The 23,120-nt window shown below is 37.4% G+C and overlaps 1 protein-coding gene across 1 annotated transcript in view; it reads right to left on the bottom strand.

The window, feature by feature from the left end:
- The window catches only part of LOC150086889 (dynein axonemal heavy chain 12-like), a 143,680-nt gene that overhangs the window by 57,734 nt on the left and 62,826 nt on the right, over nt 1–23,120 (bottom strand). The window contains exon 6 of the mRNA XM_090372311.1: nt 334–495. Coding sequence (XP_090228437.1) covers nt 334–495 — 162 coding nt within the window. The remainder of the gene's footprint in view (nt 1–333; nt 496–23,120) is intronic.

Genomic DNA, 23,120 nt, shown 5'->3' with positions numbered 1-23,120 from the left:
TACCACACTTTAAGCATTTCGCTATTTTTATATTTATTCTATTATCATGGTACTATAAGAATTCTATAACTTTATACTTGTTTATTTTTTTTATATACTTGAATAATAAATTTATGCTTAATATACTGTGTTAATATACTAAATTTGTTGTTCTTATTCCAAAAACATTACTACTAAAGTAACAATATCAGGGAAAAAAAATTTAGAGTACTTTTCATATCCTTTTAATTTTTAATTTTACCTGATAGCAAAGAATGGGGAGTACTGGGACCTATTTTTTTACAAAAAAAGCACTGACAACATGTATAATTTTACAAAAGTTTTAGAACTTACCTATATTGATAACAGTCAAGTAACAGCATACTACCAATGGTTTTAATGCAAACATCCTTAAGATGCTGAATAAGAGGATGAATAGAATGAAGATTTTTTTGGAGATATAAATGAGCTTTAGACACTTTCATTTCCCATTCACTATCAACTGAATGTATAGGACTTAAAAATAAAAGAAGCATAGAATTAGTTTTCAACGGGTGGATTTCAAAGTTATGCACATCATACTAAGAAATATTTTGATTATTTACTTAAGCAGTCACATTAATATTGTTCAATTATTATATCTTGCATCTCACAATTCAACACAAATTTCTAATATTCAGTTATATTATTTCATTGACAAAATACAAACACCTGAATTCATATAAATTAAACTGTAAAATCCATCAATTTACAACTTGGAATTCCTTAAAATCTGGCATATTTTACAAAACAAAATCAAAATTTATCTGGAGTATTGAGAAAGCAATCCAGAACTTTTATTAATGATTACATTTGTCTGAAAATCCATGCAGGAAAAAAAAAAAAAAAAAAAAAGTGACAATTCTCTCTTTATAAGATATTTTCAGTACTATTCTGTCCTTTAAATCTTACTGGTGGCAAAAAGAGTTTAAAACTCTTTTTGCAAAGATAATGCAATGATATTATACTCACAATAGAATAAAACTTGCCTTTACAATGAGTTGCTGTAGTATGCACTACTCTCAAATAGAAAGGCCTTGCCAAAAGATTACCGAGCCATTTATTTAAAAGATGAGACTATTATGACAGTCTGTTTGGAACTAACTCCTTCATTAATCCCTCATTAGATAGCTGGTGGACTCTAGTGACAACAAGAAGGGAAAAAAAGCTGTAAAGAAGCTGACATCAGTTGTCGTATAGTATGCAAAATTGAAGCTTTCAAAGAAAAATTTAATTTGTAACTTTGAAATAAAAGTTTTCAAAATTGTTTAAAAACAGACAGATAAGGACTAACTTTTTTGTCTGAATGTTGTCATCATTTGAGACCACCTGCAATCTAATGTGGGACCAGTTAGTCCTAAAAAAAACTGTCATGGCAGACTCATCTTGTAAACAAATAATCAATTAAACTTTTGAAAATAGTGAAACACCAGAGAAACTTGTTAAAAAGGCAAGTTTGTTCTGCTGTGGAAAATTAAGATCATTGTGTTACCAGTATATTTAAATCCTGGTGACTGAAAAAAACATATGAAAGGAGACAAAGTAGCCTTGCAAACATCTTATAATTTCTCTGAGGCCATATAACTTTAGCTATACTATAACTTTGAATTTCTGTCTTTTAATGGGTTCTCTTATTCAGTAAGCATCATAACGTAGGGTGAACTGCTCTTGCAAATAAAAATTTATGCTTCATTAAAGTTATGGTTAACCTCTTATGAATGTACTGAATGTACTGAAATTTACTGAATGTACAAACAACTGATTTAATTTCACAAAACCAATATTTTTTTTATCACCAATGTAACTAAAGCAGGAAAAAAATAACAGGTGGCTCAACATTCACTTGACTTCCCACTCTACACTAGTACTATGGAAAAGAAGGCAAAGTGAGCAAACTGACAAATTATTTTTCTCTCTGCTATAGCTATAATGGCAGCAAAAATTAAACTTCCTGATCTTTGAAAAAGAATAGTTTCATTTTTTCTTATTCTTTACTGTGAAAGTATTTTTTTCTCTGGAGCTGTTTATTTGTTTATTTGGTTTTTAGGAGCATTAGCAACTAAGGCCATATTGCTCCGGGATATGCGGTGGTCATACCCTGACCTTCCACATCCTCCGTATTTGGTGGCGACGGGCTCGAACCCCGGTCTAATCAAGAAGCGTGTGCTACGCACTGCTGCTCCTTCCCATCTGGCTACGGAGGCACCTTTCTCTGGAGCACATCCACTGATATTCTGAAAACATTTTCTACGACTGTTCATTGCCATTTGCTCATATTTAATAAACTGAACTGTTATTTACATTTTGACCACTAGTATTAACTTTTAATCAATTTGTTTACAGAACTATTTACAGAACTAATCAATTTGTGCACAGAACTATTTATATTTATAAATATTTACAAATATTTAAAGATGCAAATAAGTTTGGTTGTTAGTATTCAGTATTCATTACATGTGCTTCTCCAAAACTGTTCAAACAACAGAGTTTAGAGAAATACCTCTCTAAAATATAAAAAATTTTAAAATACAGCACTCACTCCCTGGTGGATTTTGAAGAGTTTGCTGTATAATAAATAATTACATAAAATAAGTCGATAGTAGACAAATTTGTCCTTTCATTCTCGAAAAATATATAAAATTAGAAGTGTATTAAGAATGAAGTGAACAAAAAAAAAAAGTCAAAATCCTACCTTACATTAACTGCATCCACTGTAAATATAAACTTTTTAACACTTCAAATCCATCCATCCATTCATAATGTGTCAGGGATCTCTACTCTTCTCTCTTCACAATCAGCTTACATTACATTCCACCACATTTCCAATCCACAATTGTCTGTAATGTCCTCTTCTGTCTGCTTTTTTTTCCTCCCATTGACAGTTTATGCATTTCTCCTTTTGTCATCAGGTGTTTCCTTTATATTATTTTCCTTCTCTTTAATATGTTTATTAGTGTACATTTAGCATTTACCATTTGCAGTATATCTTTATTCCTTAATTTACTTTTCATGATACTTTCGTCATTCTTTGATATGTCAGCATTTCAAAAGAATTGATTATATTTTTGATATTTTTGCTTGATGCCCACATTTCTGCTTCATATGACAACACAGACAAAACAAAGCATTTATTAATTCTAATCCTCATTTTTATTTAGCATTAATAGTGGCATATATGATGCAAAAAAAAAAAAAAAGTTTAAATAATTTAAGCCAAAAAAAAAAAAAAAAATCTTCCATTTCACCTCTCCATTCACTCGAAATGTTTGTCCAGTTCTTCCATGAATCTAAGCTATTAACTTCCACAATAACGTATGTAAGTTTGTTCTAACAATCAACCACTCGCTGGATAAAGGCAAATTTCCGCACATCTATTCTGCAAATGTCTTTCCTCAATTTGAATTTATGCCTCCTCAAATGCGTAATCTAAACAATAGGTAAAATCCCATTAGCACTGAAATTGCTGAAGCCTTTCAAAGCTTATACACGTCAATCAGATCACCTTCAGTTGCATAGTCCCCAATGCTGCAATTTGCAGAACTTAAGCCTTTCTTGGTAAGGCACGGCTTTGATCCCCTCATCAATCTCATTTCCCTTCTCTGTACTCATTCCAGCAGCTCTACATCTTTCCATAAAAGAAGCCCCCTGACCTATATACAGTACTCAAGGCGTGTCCTGACCATTGCTTTATACAAAGGGATAATCACTCCTTATTCCTTTGTATACACAGTACTTTGCATTTGTCAATATTAAACTTCACTGGCCACCTCTCAGCCCATCTGACCAACTTTTCTAGATTCCATTGCAGCAGCATACCATCATTACTGTCATTAACAAGACTGTCAACCTTTGTATCATCTGCAAACTTGGACATTAAGCCTGTTATACCTCCATCAATATCATTGATAAATATAGAAAACAACAAGTACTGCATATGGGTAGCAGTACCCCAAGAGTAACGTATCAACTGGGTGGTACTACACTCAGGGTAGTGCAGAATGAAAAGGATCTTGGGGTAATTGTGAAATCAGATATGAAGTTTTCTGAGCAGTGCAGTGAGATGGAAAGAATTCATGGTGTCTTGTCCCCTTGTATAAGGCAATGGTCAGGCCACAACTTGAGTACTGCATACAGGTCTGGAGGCCTCATTTTCGGAAAGATGTGGAGCTGCTGGAACGAGTACAGAGAAAAGGAACAAGATTGGTGAGTGAAACAAAGGGTTGCTGTTACCAAGAAAGGCTTAAGTTCTGCAATTTGCAGCTTCTGAAGACTAGGCACCTGCTTGGTGATCTAATTGAGGTGTATAAGGCCTTGAACATTGAGTGCTCAAAGCTGATGGGATTCTGCCTCTTGTGCAGATTACTCGCCTGAGGAGACATATTCAAATTGAGAGGGAAAAAACTGTAGAACAGATGTGCAGAAAACTGCCTTTAGCCAACAAGTGGTTGATAGTTGGAACAAACTTACACCTGTTGTAGTGGAAGTTGACAACTTGAATAAATTCAAGGCTGAACTAGACAAACTTTTGGAGTGAATGCATGGGGTTTTTTTTTTTTTTTTTTTCGGCCGATGCTATATAAGCTTGCTTTCTTGCATCATCTGCCTCTGCTAATGCTAATAATGGTTCCAACACGAACCCCCAGGAGACTCCAATAATAACATTAGTCAACAATGAGCAGTGTCCATTGATTGCCAATCGCTGTCTTCTCTCACTCAGCCATCCCTTTATCCATAGCAGCAACTTGCCCTTAATGGTATTCTTCACCAACTTGTACAGTAGTATTCCATGTGCAAAAGTATCAAAAGCTTCCCTAAAATCCAAGTATATGATAACAAAATTATTTTTTACATCCAGTTCCTTCATGACCACATTGTAGTATGCAGTCAAACTGGTCAGACAAGACTTCCCCTTAACAAACCCATGCTGGGTCTGAACTATAACTACAGTCTTGTCTAGATGATTATGCAGTGCTTCTTGAACCAGTGACTCCATTTTATCCCCAGAACAGAAGTTAAACTGAGAGGTCTGTAATTACTTGTGTCACCCTTTGATCCCACTTTGTGAACTGGGGATACATTTTCACATCTACAGTCCATGGGAACCTCCCTTGAATCCAAGGATGCTTCCATAATCATTGCTAATGGTTTGCTTACTTCCTTTGCTGCCTCCTTTAATATGACTGGATAGATCCCATCCACCCCAGTTGCACTTCCTATGTTTAATTTCAACAATTTCTCCACCACTTTCCTCTAAGTTATTACAAAATCATTTAGCTACTTATTAGAGTTTGATAATCTTCTGGCCTCCACTTCTCTACAGAATTCCTCATGTGTGAATGCAGATGCAAAATACTCATTCAGTTTGTCAGCTACCTGAGCAGGATCATCAACAGTTGAACCATTGACGTTAAATGGGCCAATCCAATTGATCCCTTTCCATCTAGAGTTTACATAAGTAAAGAAATCTTTGCCAAAGGATTTTTCCTAATCTGCCTTCTCTTGCCTAGCCTTCTTTGTGACTTGATTTAAGACTAGCTTATATCTACTTATATCTTCTGTGTCGTCTGATAATTTATATGCATTCCATGCATTTTTCTTCTCTGCCACGAGTCTCATTAGTTTATCTGATATCCATCTGGGCCTAAAACTTGAACCAGTATTTTTTTGCTGTTATGAAAAGCCTAGTAGCCAATTCTACATAGGAAGCATTCAAGAAATCAATTCAAGATTAATTCATTAAATGTTTCCCATTTAGAATTTGCTGTTATTAAAATCATCAATTGGTACCACCGTACAGAATTTAAAAACTGTCTGAGACCAGCATAGTCACCTTTATGAAAGCAAAAACCTACCCTTTACCTTGATGGTAGTTACATCTTTAAGTAAATTCCACATCAGTACACTGTGATCATTGCCACTTAGTCGTTCCTTTATCTGCAGATGCTTAATGCATGAATAATCACTTCTGATAATCAGATCAAGGGCATTAGCATTAGCAAAGGCACATGATGCAAGAAAGCAAGGTTATATAGGGTCAACCAAAAAAAAAAAAAAAAAAAAAAAACACACACCCTTCTCATTTCACCCACCCATCCAATTGCTCCAAATGTGAGTCTAGTTCTGCCTTGAATCTAATTAAGCTATCAACTTCTACAACAACAGATGGAAGTTTGTTCCAGCGAACAACCACCAGCTGGCAAAAGGCAAACTTCTGCACATCTATTCTACACCTGTCTTTCCTCAATTTCAATTTATGCTCCCTTAGGTGATTTTTCTGAGCAAGAGAAAGAATCCCATCAGCATTGAGCATGCTCAAACCATTCAAGAATTTATACGCCTCAATCAGATCACCTCGCAGGTGTCTAATCTCCAGACACAGTAATTTGCAAAAGTTAAGCCTTTCTTCATAAGAGCAACCCTTTGTTCTATTCACTAATCTTGTTGCCCTTCTCTGCTCATTCCAACGACTCTACATCTATCTTCAAATGAGGCCTCCAGACTTGCATACAGTACTCAAGGTGTGGCCTCACCACTGCCTTATACAAGGGAATAATCACCTCCATATCCCTGTTAGAAAAATTCTTGTATATCATTGACAAGACACCATGAGCTACTCTTGCAAACAATCTACACTGCTCAGAAAACTTCATATCTGCCTGCACCATTACTCCCGGGTCCTTTTCATTCTCTACCACTGTCAGCGTAGTACCACACAGTTGATACACTACTCTGGGGTTACTGCTTCCCATACGCAGAATTTTATATTTCTCAATGTTAAACTTCAGTTGCCACCTCTCAGCCCATCTGCTAAACTTTTCTAGATCCTGTTGCAACAGCATACTATTATTAGTGTCAGTAAAAACCCTGCCGACCTTCGTATTGTCTGCAAACTTGAACATTAAGCAGATATACCATCATCAATATCATTAATGAATACAGAAAACAACAATGGACCCAATGCTGAACCCTTGGGGACTCCATTAATAACATTAGTCCACGAAGAGCAGTTTCCATTGATTAGCACTCTCTGTCTTCTCCCACCATTTATCCATAGCTGCAATTTGCCTCCAATGCCACACTGCTCTAATTTGTGCAACAGTATCAAAGGCCTTTCTAAGATGCAAATATATGTTATCAAAATTATTCTGTGCATCCAGTTCCTTTGTGACTACATCATAGTATCCAATCAAATTGGTCAGACAAGACTACCCCTTAACAAATCCATGCTGTAGACATGAGCTACAACAAGTCTTGTCTAGATGATCTGGCAATGCTTCTTTAACCAGTGCCTCCATTAATTTCCCTGCAACAGAAGTTAAACTAACAGGTCTGTAATTACATGTGTCTCCCTTTGATCCTCCTTTGTGGATTTGGGTCACTTTGCACATCTCCAGTCCATGGATACCTCAACTGAGTCCAAGGAAGCTCTCATAATTATGCCTAAGGGAGTTTGCTTACTTCCTCTGCAGCCTCCTTTAATATAACTGGATAGATTCCATCCGCCCCACGTGCCTTTCTTATGTTTATCTTCAACAATTTCTCCTCCACTTTACTCTCAGTTATTACAAGATTATCTAGCTTACTGCCAGAGTTTAATACACCTCTGGCATTCCCCTCCCGGAATAACTCCTCATTTTTGAATGTAGATGCAAAATATTCATTTAGTTTATTAGCTACCTGAGCAGGATCATCAACAGTTGAACCATCGATATCAAGTGGACCAATCTAATTCATCCCCTTCCTTCTAGAGTATACATAAGTAAAGAACTCTTTGCTGTTTTCTTTGTATTCTTTGCCAAAGTTTCTTGTAATCTGCCTTTGCCTGCCTAGCGTCCTTTGTGACTTGGTTACAGATCAGCTTATATCCATCATAGGCTTCTGTGTCACCTGTTAATTTATAAGTATCCCATGCATTTTTAAATATTTCTTAGTTGGTATGAAAAGCCTAGTAGCTTCCAAGATTAATTCTTTGAATTCCTTCCATTTTGAATTTGCTGTTGATAATATCATCAGTTGGTCCAACCCTATAGCATTCAAATACTGTCTCAGACAACAGTATTCACCTTTACGAAAGCAAAAACCCTTCCCTTTACTCCTGATGGTAGTTATCTCTTTGAGTAAATCTCACTTCAGCACACTGTGATCACTACTACCTAGTGGTTCCTTTATTTGCAGATTCTTAATGCATGAAGAATCGCTACTAATAATGAGATCAAGAGTATTACTCCCTCTAGCTGCCTCCCGAACATGCTGCTGTAGAAAACAATCATCCAATTAATCCACAAAAGTCTTGCTAGTGTGTGTGTGTTTGTAAGTGACCAATCCACAAATTCCAGTCAATATCTGGGAAATTAAAATACCCCATTACAAGACACTCTGATTAACTGGCCCACTCTATTTCTCTGTACAGTTGTTTATTTTACTCATCAGAGTCATTAGGCCTATTACACACTCCTACTCTCAATTTTGCTTTCCCAGTGCTTATGTCACATCAAACTGACTCAAAACTGCACTGTCCAGCCATGTCGACTGGCTGTACTTCCTTGGATTTTATGTGTTTCTTAACCATTAGCATAATCCCTCCTCCTTTCCTATCCTGTCTATCCTGCCTGTACACATTATATTCCCCAAATTCCACTTCTGCATTCCTTACATCTGTGACACCACGTCTCTGTTATCCCAACAATATCTGCCTTTGAAGTTTTGACCAACACCTCAAATTCATCGAATTTATTTACCAAACTCCTAGCATTTGTATACACACAAGTATACATGCACCTGTTCCTATTCTTAGCTACCCTATCACAGCCCACATATTTATTTGTTCTGCAATGACTCTGGAATCCCCTGCATCTTGTTTTCCAGGCTGCTGCTTATTTCGATAGAAGCAGTGAAAGAATCACTTTCACCTCTGCCAGCGGCTACTGTTAATCTATTAGTCCGTGTATCCCCCCCAAGCCACCAGTTTTTCTGACCCACCTAACTCTGCCTCGATAGCATCAGCAAATATTCTTGCACCCTTCCATTTAAGTGTATCTTTTCCCTGTAGAAGCAGTCTCTCCTGTTAACAAGCACAGAACGGGCTGAAAAAATTCTACCCCTTGAGCCTGCACCTCTGTAGCCAGGTGGGAAGGAGCAGCAGTGCGTAGCACACGCTTCTTGATTAGACCGGGGTTCGAGCCCGTCACCACCAAATACGGAGGATGCGGAAAAAGTTAGGGAATGACCACCGCATATCCCGGAGCAATATGGCTTTAGTTGCTAATGCTCCTAAAAACCAAATAACAAACAATAACATAACAAACCCCTTGAGCCTAATACAATCTCTCCAGGGCCAAACTGATCGACAAGGCTCTCATCATATATTCCCTCCTATTGTGTCTGGGCAGAATTGCAGACACTTTCAAATTCAACCCCAACTCACGGCTTTTTTTCAACATTGACCTGTACTTCTTAAGTAATTCCACAGGTCTCCTACTCTTAATATCATTTGTGCCAACGGGTACAACAATAGCACCCTTTGTGCCTTTAAAAGATGATATCTGCTCTACAATGTCATCAACCTTTACCCCTGGAAGACATACCCTGGTCGTGTTCCACCTCTCCTTTTTGCACAATATGTTCCCCATTTCCCTGACAATAGAGTCACCGACAACAATTAGTTCCTTCGAGACCAGTGAATTTTTGCCTTGGGTGTTGCCGCTGTGTTGCGTGATGTTCAAGTGCAAGCTCTGGCATTGATGTGGACAGCTATGAGCTTGATGGGCCCTCAATTTAAATCCTTCAAGGTCATCCGCCCTGTCCTTTAAACTCTCATATTAGCCCATAACAATGCTGAGTTGGCACCTGATTTCCTCAGCCTCCTTAAATCGTGCACACACAAAGACATTCCCCTGGGCAATATCATGTCCCGTTCCTGATTGTCCACAAACTTCAAACAAGCAGTGCAATTCAAAAGGCTATGATTCAGAGGACAACAATACCCCCTCAGTTCTCCCCTGAGCCACAGCACTCCCATTAGTTTGAGCCTTTTTCTTTGCTGCTCTGGTCTGTGTCATGATTTCAATTTAATTTCAAATAAAATTCCAATACAAAATATAACCCTAAACTTATATCCAAATGCAGTTATAACACTATGAATAGCATTAGCATTAGCAGAGGCATATGATGCAAGAAAGCAAGCTTATGCAGCATCAGCCAAAAAAAAAAAAAAAAAAAACCCACTTCCACTTCATTCCTCCGTTCATTCGAAATAACTGTCCAGCTGAGCCTTAAATTTATTTAGGCTATCAACTTCCACGACAAGGGATGGAAGTCTGTTCCACCAACCAACTACCCGCTGGCTAAAGGCAAATTTCCGCACGTCTATCCTACATCTGTCTTTCCTCAATTTGAATTTATACTCTCTCAGGTGCTTATTCTGAGCAAGAGGAAGGATCCCATCAGCATTGAGCATGCGCAAAACATTCAAGGCTTTATACACCTCTATCAGATCATCTCACTGGTGCCTAGTCTCCAGACACTGTAATTTGCAAAACATAAGCCTTTCTTCGTAAGAGTACCCCTTTGTTCCATTCACTAATCTTGTTGCCCTTCTCTGTACTCGTTCCAGCAGCTCTACATCCTTCTTGAAATGAGGCCTCCAGACCTGTATACAGTACTCAAGGTGTGGCCTGACCATTGCCTTATACAAGGGAATAATCGCCTCCTTATCCCTGCTAGAAAAATTCCTGTATATTATTCACAAGACACCATGAGCTTCTCTTGCAGACCGTTTGCAATGCTCCAAAAACTTCATATCTGTCTGCACAATTACCCCCAGGTCCTTTTCATTCTCTAACACTGTCAGTGTAGTACCACAGAGTTGATACGTTGCTCTTGGGTTGCTGTTTCCCATATGTAGTACTTTACATTTGTCAATGTTAAACTTCATTTGCCACCTCTAAGCCCATCTGCTCAACCTTTCCAGATCCTGTTGCAGCAGCATAGTGTGAGTAGTGTCCTTGACAACCATGCCAACCTTTGTATCGTCTACAAACTTGGACATTAAGCTTGATATACCATCATCAATATCATTTATAAATACAGAAAACAAAAATGGATCCAACACTGAACCCTGAGGGACTCCACTGATAACATTAGTCCGCGATGAGCAGTGTCCATTGATTACCACTCTCTGTCTGTTCCCCCTCAACCACTCCTTTATCCATAGAGCAATTTACTTCCAATGCCACACTGCTCCAATTTGTGCAGCAGTCTTCCATTTGCAACAGTATCAAAAGCCTTTCTAAGATCCAAGTATATAATATCAAAGTTATTCCCCGTATCCAGTTCTTTTGTGACTGCATCATAGTATCCAATCAAATCGGTTAGGGAAGACTTCCCCTTAACAAAACCATGCTGTGTCCGAGCTATAACTGAAGTCTTGTCTAGATGATCCTGCAGTGTTCTTTAACCAGTGCTTCCATTAATTTTCCTGAAACAGAAGTTAAACTCACAGGTCTATAATTACTTGTGTCAGCCTTTGATCCTCCTTTGTGAATTGGGGTCACATTTGCACATCTCCAGTCTGTGGGTACCTCCCCTTAGTCCAAGGAAACTCTCACAATTATGACTAAGGGTTTGCTTACTTCCTTTGCTGCCTCCTTTAATATAACTGGATAGATCCCATCCACCCCAGGTGCCTTTCTTGTGTTTATCTTCAACAATTTCTCCTCCACTTTACTCTCAGTTATTACAAGATTCTCTAGCTTACTGCCAGAGTTGAATACACCTCTGGCATTCCCCTCGCTGAATGACTCCTCATGTGTGAATGTCGATGCAAAATATTCATTTTGTTTGTTAGCTACCTGAGCAGGATCATCAACAGTTGACCCATCAATATCAAGTGGACCAATCTGATTCATCCCCTTCCTTCTAGAGTTTACATAAGTAAAGAACTCTTTGCTGTTTTTCTTTGCATCCCTTGCCAAAGATTTCTCATAATCTGCCTTTGCCTGCCTAACCTCCTTTGTAACTTGGTTACACATCAACTTGTATCTATCATAGGCTTCTGTGTCACGTGTTAATTTATATGTATCACATGAATTTTTTTCTCTGCCATATGTCTCATTAGTTCATCTGACATCCAATTAGGCCTAAACCTTGAACTATATTTCTTAGTTGGTTTCTTAGTTCCAAGATAAGTTCTTTGAATGCTTCCCATTTTGAATTTGCTGTTGGTAACATCTTCAGTTGGTCCCACGGTATAGAATTTAAATACTGTCTCAGACCATCGCAGTCGCCTTTACGAAAGCAATAACCCTTCCCTTTGCTCCTGATGGTAGTTACCTCTTTGAGTAAATCCCACTTCAGCACACTGTGATCACTGCCACTTAGTGGTTCCTTTATCTGTAGACTCTTAATGCATGAAGAATTACTACTGATAATCAAATCAAGAGTATTACTCCATCTGATTGCCTCCCGAACATACTGATGTAGAAAACAATAATCCAATAAATCCAGAAAAGCCTTGCTACCGTGTGAGTGACCAACCCACAAATTCCAGTCAATATCTGGGAAATTAAAATCCCCCATTATGACTCTCTGATGTACTGGCCCACTCTATTTCCCTGTACAGTTTCTTATTATACTCATCAGAGTCATTAGGCCTATAGCACACTCATACTCTCAATTTTGATCTCCCAATGCTTAGGTCACACCAAACTGACTCGACACTGCACTGTCCAGCGATGTCGACTGGCTTCACTTCCTTGGATTTTATGTGTTTCTTAACTAATAGCATAACCCCTCCTCCCTTCCTATCCAGTCTATCCTTTCTGTAGACGTTGTACTCCCCAAATTCCAGTTCTGCATTCCTTATATCTGTGTGACACCACGTCTCTGATATCCCAACAATATCCGCCTTTGATGCTTTGAGCAATACCTCAAATTCATCAAATTTATTTACCAAACTCCTAGCATTGGTGTACAAGCAAGTATACCTGCACCTGTTTCTATTCTTAGCTACCCTAACACAACCCATGTGTTTACTTGTACCGCAATGACTCCCAGCAGTCTCTGAAATATCCTGCATCTTGTTTTTCAGGCTTCTGCTCATTCCAATAGAAGCAGTGCAAGAATCACTTTCACCTCTGCCAGTGCCTACTGTTAATCTATTAGTCTTTGTATCCCCCCAAGCTAGCAGTTTTCCAACCTACCTAACACTGCCTCGATAGCATCAGCAAATATTCTTGCACCCTTTCTATTTAAGTGTATCCCATCCCTGCAGAAGCAGTCTCTCCTCTTAACAAGTACAGTCCAGGCTGAAAAAAATTCTACCCCTTGAGCCTTGCACAATCTTTCCAGGGCCGAATTGATCGACAAGGCTCTCATCATATACTCCCTCCTATCGCGTCTGGGCAGAAGTGCTGACACTTTCAAATTCAACCCGAATTCACAGCTTTTTTTTCAACAGTGACCTGTACTTGTTAAGTAATTCTGCCAGTCTCCTACTCTTGATATCATTAGTGCTAACGTGTACAACTATATCACCTTTTGTGCCCTTAAAAGATATCCGCTCTACAACGTCATCAACCTTTGCCTCTGTATATGTATTTCAGTAATGAATATTATCTCCGAGTTAGGTTATATGACTTTCTTATATCCTGACAAGTTACGTGTATTCATTTATAATGTTACGTTTGCAAAAACTAGTTCATTATATGTATTTATTTAAAAAAGTACAAATTAATTGACAATAAAATTTAATAAGATTAGTAATCACCTTTTGTGCCCTTAAAAGATGATATCCGCTCTACAACGTCATCAACCTTTGCCTCTGTATATGTATTTCAGTAATGAATATTATCTCCGAGTTAGGTTATATGACTTTCTTATATCCTGACAAGTTACGTGTATTCATTTATAATGTTACGTTTGCAAAAACTAGGTCATTATATGTATTTATTTAAAAAAGTACAAATTAATTGACAATAAAATTTAATAAGATTAGTAAATTTTACTGATTAATTGATTCTACTATACTCGCTATCTAGTTTTATGTTAAACTCCCTTTGTTATTACTCCCTCTGATTGCTTCTCAAACATGCCGCTGTAGAAAACAATCATCCAATAAATCCACAAAAGTCTTGCTAGTGTGCAACTGACCAACCGACAAGTTCCAGTCCATATCTGGAAAGTTAAAATCCCCAATTATAAGACATTCTGATTTACTAGCCCACTCTATTTTTGTGTACAATTGTTCTTTTTACTCATCAGAATCATTAGGCCATAACACACTCCTACTCTCATTGTTGCTTTCCTAGTGCTTCACCACACCAAACTGACTCAACATTCCACTGGCCACTAATGTTAACTGGATGTACTGCCTTAGATTTTATGTGCTTCCTAACTAATTGAAATTTTTCTAATAAAGTTTATGTGTTTTCTAACTAACATCATAACCCCTCCTCCCTTCCTATCCTGTCTGTCCTTTCTGTACACACTGTATTCCCCAAACTAAAATTCTACATTCCTTATATCTTTGTGACACCACGTCTCTGATATCCCAACAATATCCTCCCTTGATGTCTTGACCAGCACTTCAAATTCATCGAATTTATTTACTATACTCCTAGCATTAGTATACATGCAAGTAAATGTGCATGTATACCAAGAAGCAGTCTCTTAGTTACGCAAACACAGCCTATTTATTTACTTGTTTCATGATGACTGCCAGCAGTTCTAGAAATTCCTAGCACCTTGCTTTCCAGATTGCTGCTCATTCCAATAGAAGCAGTGAAAGAATCCCTTTCACCTCTACCTGTGCCATTGTTAATCTATTAGTCTGTGTATCCCTCCAAACTAGAAGTTTTCTGACCCATCTAACATTACCTTAATAACATCAGCAAATATTCTTGCACACTTTCTATTTAAGTGGAGCCCATCCCTCTAGCAGTTTTTCCTGCTAACAAGCACAAACCATGCTGAGAAATATTCTATCCCATGAGTCTTGCACAATCTCTCCAGCGCTGAATTTATTGGCAAAGCTCTCATCATATACTCCATCCTATCGTGTCTGGGCCACAGACACTTCCAAATTTAACCCTAACTCAAGACTTTTTTTCAACGTTTACTTGTACTTGTTAAGTAAATCAGCAGATCCCTTGCTCTTAATGTTGTTAGTGCCAACGTGTACAATATCACCTTTTGTGCCCTTTAAAGATGATATATGCTCCAGAATATCATCTACTTTTGCCCCTGGTAGATATACCCTGGTCCTATTCCACCTACCCTTTTTGCACAATATATTTCCTGTTTTCCTGACAATAAAGTCATCGACAACAACTAGCTCCTGTGGACCAGTGCATTCTGCCCTAGGGAATTGCCGCTATGTTCACTGATGATCAAATGCAAGCTCTGGCATTGAAGTGGGCAGCTGAGAGCTTGATGGGGCCTCCAATGTAAATCCTTCAAGGGCATTGTGGGGGGGGGGGTTTAATGTTGTGTATTATTATATTTTATATTATTATTTATTTATTCCCCTATTTACACAACTCCCCTTTATAATATCTCCCCACTTGCGCATCTGACTTTACTTCTCAGAAAATTCTAAGTTCATAGGGGAGAAACTCTTATATATGTTTAATTCCCATTGGTTAGGCTTGTGTCCAGTACAACAAATACACACACACAAATGTTATACAAAAAAAACAAGTTTATTATGCATATTTACAGTTAAATCATAACAAATCTCATTAAGAATAAAATTTCACTGTTTCAACACCAAGGTACTTAAAACATATCCAGTCTCTTCCTATCTAACAGGCTCCTTTACAGACTTGACTTTTTTTTATCTCACCTTTCTCATTACGCATACACAGGTTAAATAGTTACACTCTTTATATGCTCACCTTATTTTTGCTCCTATTACAACACAATCAAATCATACCTCATAGGTGTCAATAACATTTTTTTTTATCATTAAAGTTAAACATATCATTGATCATATTACTTTTATGTATCATCATAACTACCAATTTATTCTTTAATTCCCTATTCCTCTTTCTTATATATTTCTTTAACCATTGTCAGTTACAGAACTTGATCACCAAAATACAATATTACATTCAAACACACCTTTAAGGGCTGGCAATATACATAAATTTTATCTCCACACATTTAATATTTCTATTTTTACTACAATTCCTTCCGTTCACTTTCTCATCTACATTACTATCCTCCTTATTCCAAATTACTGCCTAAACCAACCATAATTGCCTTAGAGTAGATTTTACTCCTATTTTGGTTCACCCATCTAATCTTATCTTTATCATTAAATTCCCCAATATCGTATTACAGTCCTTTCACTAGTATTTAACTTACAGTATTTTCAAAATAACTTTCTCTTATCATTGAATTCCCCAAATATCGCACTACAGTCCTTTCTCTAGCAGTTAACTTACAGTATTCTCAAATTAACTTTCACTTACTTAATTTCTGTGATCCGGTGTCTTCACAAGGGCCTTCTATCCTATCCTTATCCAGAGCTGCTATCTTCTGCTATCCAGGGCAATATCTTACAGCTTCCAGGGCAACATCTTACAGCTTCCAGATCATCATCATATGGCGTTCGCAACTGCTACTCCGCTTTCAGGATCTGCTATTTTTCCTGTCAGGACGGCTACCTTCTGTTCCAGTTCATCTCCTAATTTCTCACTCACTACATTACTGATAACCCCACTTCGACTTTTTTCGTCGGCTATTTCTTCATCATCTTTCAAGCCACTCTTCCCGACTCACCCTTCCACTAGCACCGCTCAAAAAATTCTCCCCTCTCCTTCTCTTCCTTTTTTTTCACACTCTCTCCTCTTTTCCTTGTGTCCGTATCCATCCACAATTTGCTCCAGGAGTTTTCCACGCCTTCCCACAGTGTTTTCTTCCAATCACTCTTTCTTTTTCATTTTTCTTTCTTTTCATTTGTTGGAAGGCTTAGTTCAGCCTGCCCCGTAGCACTAGCACGTGATTCTCTATACCCCTTTCTTTACAACCTGTTGACATCCGTCGGCCTAATACTTCAAAACAACTCTTTCTGTCTCATAACAGCTTGTCTCTATAGCACTCAAAAAAAAACCACAAATTGTGACACTGGAGACATAGCGTCTATTTTTAGAAACTAGTGTGTGTTGTACAGAATACGTTTCCAGTGTGTGACCCCTCATAAACCTTAAGTTGTTTTTGTAGCGCCGAACCCCCTGCTGGGTTTGTCTCCATCAGTTCCCAGTTTTAACGGAAGTAAAGCTAATGGCTCTGTTTTCGTTCCTACTAATCTTTTAATTTTTATACCTCTTACCAGAATAATTCTTATTTCTGAAACTGCATATATTACCCATTTATCCTATTAATGGCAAGAATCAAAGGAAAACTAACTTTCAAAGTCTTAATAAAAAATTATTTTATTTTTGTAAGATTTTCAAATCTTACAGCATCCACCCTGGTCTTCAAGCTCTTGTAAAGGCCCATAACAACACTCATTTGGCACCTAACATCCTCACAGTCTTTACATCGACCACACCAAAGACATCTCTCTCTTGACAATATCATGTCCCATTCCTGATAGTTCCACAAACATCAAACAAGCAGTACATTTCATAAGGCTGTGATTCAGATGACAATCCCCCTCAGTTCTCACCTGAGCCACAGCATCCTCTTACCTTGAACCTTTTGCTTTGCTGCTCTGGTCAGCAATATAAATAAATAAATAAATTTTCTGTTTATACTCCGGCACGACAACCAAGTCAGTAGGGTTTATAATAAATCGTCAATACAAATATTTATCGTATTTAGTAGTCACGGGCTTGAACCCGGTCCACTCAAGGAACGCGTGCTATTGCACTCTCGCTCCTGACCACTGGGCTACGTCAGGCCAGTCATGATTTCAGTTCAAATTCAATATAATTAAAAATACTTATATCATAATGCAGTAATAACACTATGCACCGTATATGCTATGACATTTACATTATTGAATATATATATATATGTTTCAATATTGAGCTTACTATATATGTATTTCGTATCTCCTACAAAGTTTATGTTATATGAATTCAGTATCTCCTATGAAGTTAAGTTATATGTATTGCGCTATAATATTATGTTTGTAAATTCTAAGCAGTTATAACAGATAATGAATTTAACTATCTATTTCCAACGTATGTGATTCGAACTCTCGGCTGACCTATTTGCGATACTATATCAACACCAAATCACCGATACTAAAAGCTCTGCGAATATTGATGACATCCGTTACAGACTATGTGATAAACTTAAGTAATTAAAACACGTATGTAGTGCTATAAATTATAGTTTATAAGCCTCTTCTAATACTGATTACACTGCTACAAAGAAAACTCCAGTATCTGATATATCGATACAAAAACAATGGCAGCAAAAATCTAACATTCTTATCAATTCAACACAAGGCCACTAGGAGTTGACTGTGGTTTTTTAAGCAATTACAAGGGCCAAGTAAAAAACAAATCACAAGGCTCCTCCGTAGCCAGGTGGGTAGGAGCAGCAGTGCGTAGCACACACTTCTTGATTAGACCGGGGTTTGAGGCCGTGAGCACCATATACAGAGGATGCAGAAAGGTCAGGGAATGACCACCGCATATCTGCAGAGCAATATGGCCTTAGGTGCTAATGCTCCTAAAAACCAAATAACAACAACAAATCACAAAAAATTCTACAATACTAAATTTAAATCAAAAGTTGGAGAAAAACAATTTCAAATCAATAAAGTTCCTCTTAGCGGCTCCCGAAAAATGTGTAACAAGGTGTTGGGATGTTAATCTTTTTCATATTGCTGAATGTATGTTTCACTATAGCAATAAAGTAGATAAATTTATCAACTTTCTGGATTCTTTCTTCATTTATTTTCTTTCATATTTTTGGGGTATCTTCACTTTTTTCAATGGCCGTTACTTTAATTTCTTCATATTTATATTCATTTCACAGCCTTCTCCCTCTTGTTTAGAACATTTACGAAAAGACCTACATTTAATTGTAGGTCTTTTTTTTTTAGCTAGTGGAGCAGTGTTATCAGCATATCATAATTTTTTTACACAGGGTGGTCCATTCAAAACATCATAAAAGTACAACAATGTTATATCACTATGCTGCTCATTTTTAGGATTTGTTTTGTTACAGATATGAAAAGGAATGTTGGGAATTTACTGATACTAAGTCACAACTAAATACAACCAATAGAGACACTGATGTAATAGGTATTTCAAAATGGTGCCAACTACCAAACAGCAGATTGTGTTCAATAATATGCAGTTTCAAAATGTACATATGTACAACGTGAATACAAATGAATGTACACTGTTCACAAAGCTGCTTCATATTGAAACATCAAGAGGTGGTGTCAAATGTTTGAGAAAACCAGCTCTATCGTAAGATCATGACATGGTGGAAGACAGCATGATGAAGCCCATGTACAGCATGTATCGCATGCAGTCAAACTGATCTATCATCAGTTTGACTGCATGGATTAACCATAATGTGCATCCAGAAGGGTTTTACCATGGCATATATGAAAGAAAACCATGGCTTACAAAAAAATCTGCTGATAGAGCACATATCAGGACTAGAAGCTGTTTTGGGAGCCGTTAAGTGGAATTTTATTTATTGATTAAAAATTATTCTTTTCATAACTTTTGATTTCAAATTTTTAGTGCAGCAATTATTGTGATTCTCTGATTAAATTAGTTCATTTGTTCTTTACTTAGACCTTGTAACTGCTTAAAAAACACAGTCAACTTTTTTTTTTTTTTGCGCAATTGTGTTGTATCAGAAAGTAAGAATGTTCAAATTGGACAAAATGGACAAAAAAAACTGCATCAGTTGTGAATTTTACAAATAATGTGTTTTGCATTGCATTCTGGGTTGCAGAAATGTTCAAAATGCATTTGTTAGATGGAATATATATCTCTATGAATGAAATCCAATAAAAAGACTCCACCTGATATACCTAATTGCCATGAATATATTCCCAAAGGGTAAAATGCGTAATTAATGGAAATATGAAAACTCATGCAAATGGCAATTGTGACAACCAAACATACATTTCATTGCATTGCATTTATGTGTACAGACTGAAATGACAAGTTAACAGAATATTATTATGTACTAAATCAGTAAAATAAGTCCTCCATATTTTGTTGTTCCTTGTCGAGCTGCAATTACAGCCTTGCAGCGATCTGGCATAGAGTTAATCAACTTCTGGATCTATGGTTGCCCAATTTTGTGGTTCCACGCCCTTACAATGCTCTCCTGCAGCTGAACCTTACTTGTTGGCTTCTTCTGAGCAATTTTAGACGATATTATGTACCAGCAATTTTAAAAAGGGACTGTTGTCGGGCCAGTCCAACACTGTAATGCCAGCATTTCTGAGGTATAACTGCACCTTGAGAGAGAAAAACAAGGAAAAACATTGGTGTAATATGTTTTAAGCCTTGTGAGACAAGAAGACAAAATCATCATTAAATCTAAATAGCATAAAACTTACCAATTTTGCTGTGTGGAAAAGTGTTGAGTCCTGCTGAAAAATGCAGTTTTGGACGTCTGTGTGGTGATCCCTAATAACAGGTTTCAGGCACTCCTCCAAGATAGCAGTGTAGGTTTCTATATTCACCATTCCATTAATAAACTTAATTCATCCCAGCCCTTTGCTTGTTATGTATCCCCAGACCATGTGACCGGAGGGGAATTTTACAGTCGGTGTTATGCAATTGGCATGGTATGCCTCCGATTTTCGTCTTCTGACATATCACTTCCCATCCGAGCCACGCAGGTTGAATTTTGATGATTTGTCAGAAAAGATGACGGTGTCCCATTGCTCTTTTGTCCATGAAACATGTATTTTAGCCCAAGCAAGTCCTCATTTGTTGGGTCAATGAAGGCTTCTTCTTGGGCCGATAGGAATGCAGAGAACATTCCGAAAGCCATCTTTGGATAATTTGTGCACTTGTTTCAACGCCAGAGGCCATCTCAAAGTCTCTGAAAGCACTAGCATGGCAATTATGAAGGCATAGCCATTTCAAATTTTGATCTTGGGAAGGCGCAGTCATTCTCTTATTGCCTGATTTGGGTCTTCTCTTCACATCACTGGATTTACTCTTTAATTTCAGCACCCAGGATACCATTGACTGGTAGCAGCCTATTTTATCAGCGATAGCATGTGCAGAAAGCCCTTCCTAGGACAGAGCAACAGCTACACTTTTTTTTCTTGGTGTCAACTGAACATATGGAGCCATACTTACACCTCCCAAAACAGGATACTAATGAGCGTGTATACCCTTCCTATGCCGTATTTATAGAAATGGCTCATGCAATACCTTGCAATTACTATCTGATAAAATACCTTTGCTTTACGACAACCAAAAGAACTATAATCAACGATATCTTATATGTTTCACTACAAATGTTACTTTTTTAAGGTGATGCAGTTTTTTTGTCTGCCACCGTATAACTGCAGTCTTGTCTAGATGATCCTGCAATGCTTCTTTAACCAGTGCCTCAATTAATTTCCCTGGAACAGAAGTTAAACAAACAGGTCTGTAATTGCCTGTCTCCCCCTTTGTGGATTGGGGTCACATTTGCACATCTCCAATCAATGGGTAACTCCCCTGAGTCCAAGGAAGCTCTCATAATTATACCTAAGGGTTTGCTTACTTTTTTTGCTGGATAGATCCAATCCCATTCAACCCAGGTGCCTTTCTTACGTTTAAACTTTAACAATTTCTCCTCCACTTTCCTCTCAGTTATTACAGTCATTTAGCTCCTTATTAGAGTTTGATACCACTTCTCCAATTCTGCACAAAATTCTTCATGTGTGAATGTAGATGCAAAATACTCATTCAGCTTGTTAGCTACCTGAGTAGGATCATCAACGGTCAAACTATCAATATCAAGTGGACATCTGATTCATCCCCTTCTTTCTAGAGTTTACATAAATAAAACCTTTGCTGTTTTTCCTTTGCCAAAGATTTCTCATAATCTGCCTTTGCTTGCCTAACCTCCTTTGTGACTTGATTACAGACTTGTTTATATCTACCATAGCCTTCTATGTCACATGATAATTTATGCATCCCATTCATTTTTCTTCTCTGCCACAAGCCTCATTAGTTCATCTGACATCCATTTAGGTCTAAACCTTGAACAGTATTTCTTAGTTGGTATGAAAAGACTAGCAGCCTCCAAGATTAAATCCTTGAATGCTTCCCATTTAGAATTTGCTGTTCGTAATATCATCAGTTGGCCCCACTGCATAGAATTTAAAAACTGTCTGAGACTACTGTAGTCATCTTTATGAAAACAAAAACCCTTCTCTTTACCCCTGATGGTAGTTACTTTGAATAAATCCCACGTCAGTACACTGTGATCACTGCCATCTAGTGGTTCTTTCATCTGTAGATTCTTAATGAATGAATAATCACTGCCAGATAATCAGATCAAGAGTATTACTTCCTCTGGTTGCCTCTCTAACATTTCTGCTGTAGAAAACAGTCATCCAGTAAATCCACAAAAGTCTTCCTAGTGTGCAAGTGACCAACCCAGTTCCAGTAAATATCTGGAAAGTTACAATCTCCCATTATAAGACATTCTGATTTACTGGCCCACTATTTCTCTGTACGATTGTTCATTGTAATCATCAGAAGCATTGGGCCTATAACACACTCCTACTCTCATTTCTGTTTTCCAGTGCTTATGTCACATCAAACTGACTTAACATTGCGCTGGTCACCCATGTGTACATAAAAATCTAAGGCAGTGCACCTATCTGGATGCACTGCCTTAGATTTTTATGTTTCCTAATTAACAACATAACTCCTCCTCCCTTCCTAACCTCTCTGTCCTTTCTGTACAGAGTTTGATGTGACTTAATGTCACACCAAACTGACTCAACATTGCACTATCCATCTATGTCAACTGGATGCATTTCCTTAGATTTTATGTGTTTCTTAACTAACAGCATAACCCCTCTTCCCTTTCTATCCTTTCTGTACACATTATACTCCCCAAATTCAAGTTCTGCATTTCTTATATCTTTTTGGCAT

This window comes from Mastigoproctus giganteus, chromosome 4 (genome assembly GCF_048544385.1).
Source record: "Mastigoproctus giganteus isolate SK-2022 chromosome 4, ASM4854438v1, whole genome shotgun sequence".
In the NCBI taxonomy this organism is placed as follows: domain Eukaryota; kingdom Metazoa; phylum Arthropoda; class Arachnida; order Uropygi; family Thelyphonidae; genus Mastigoproctus; species Mastigoproctus giganteus.
This window is presented reverse-complemented; position numbering and strand designations above follow the sequence as displayed.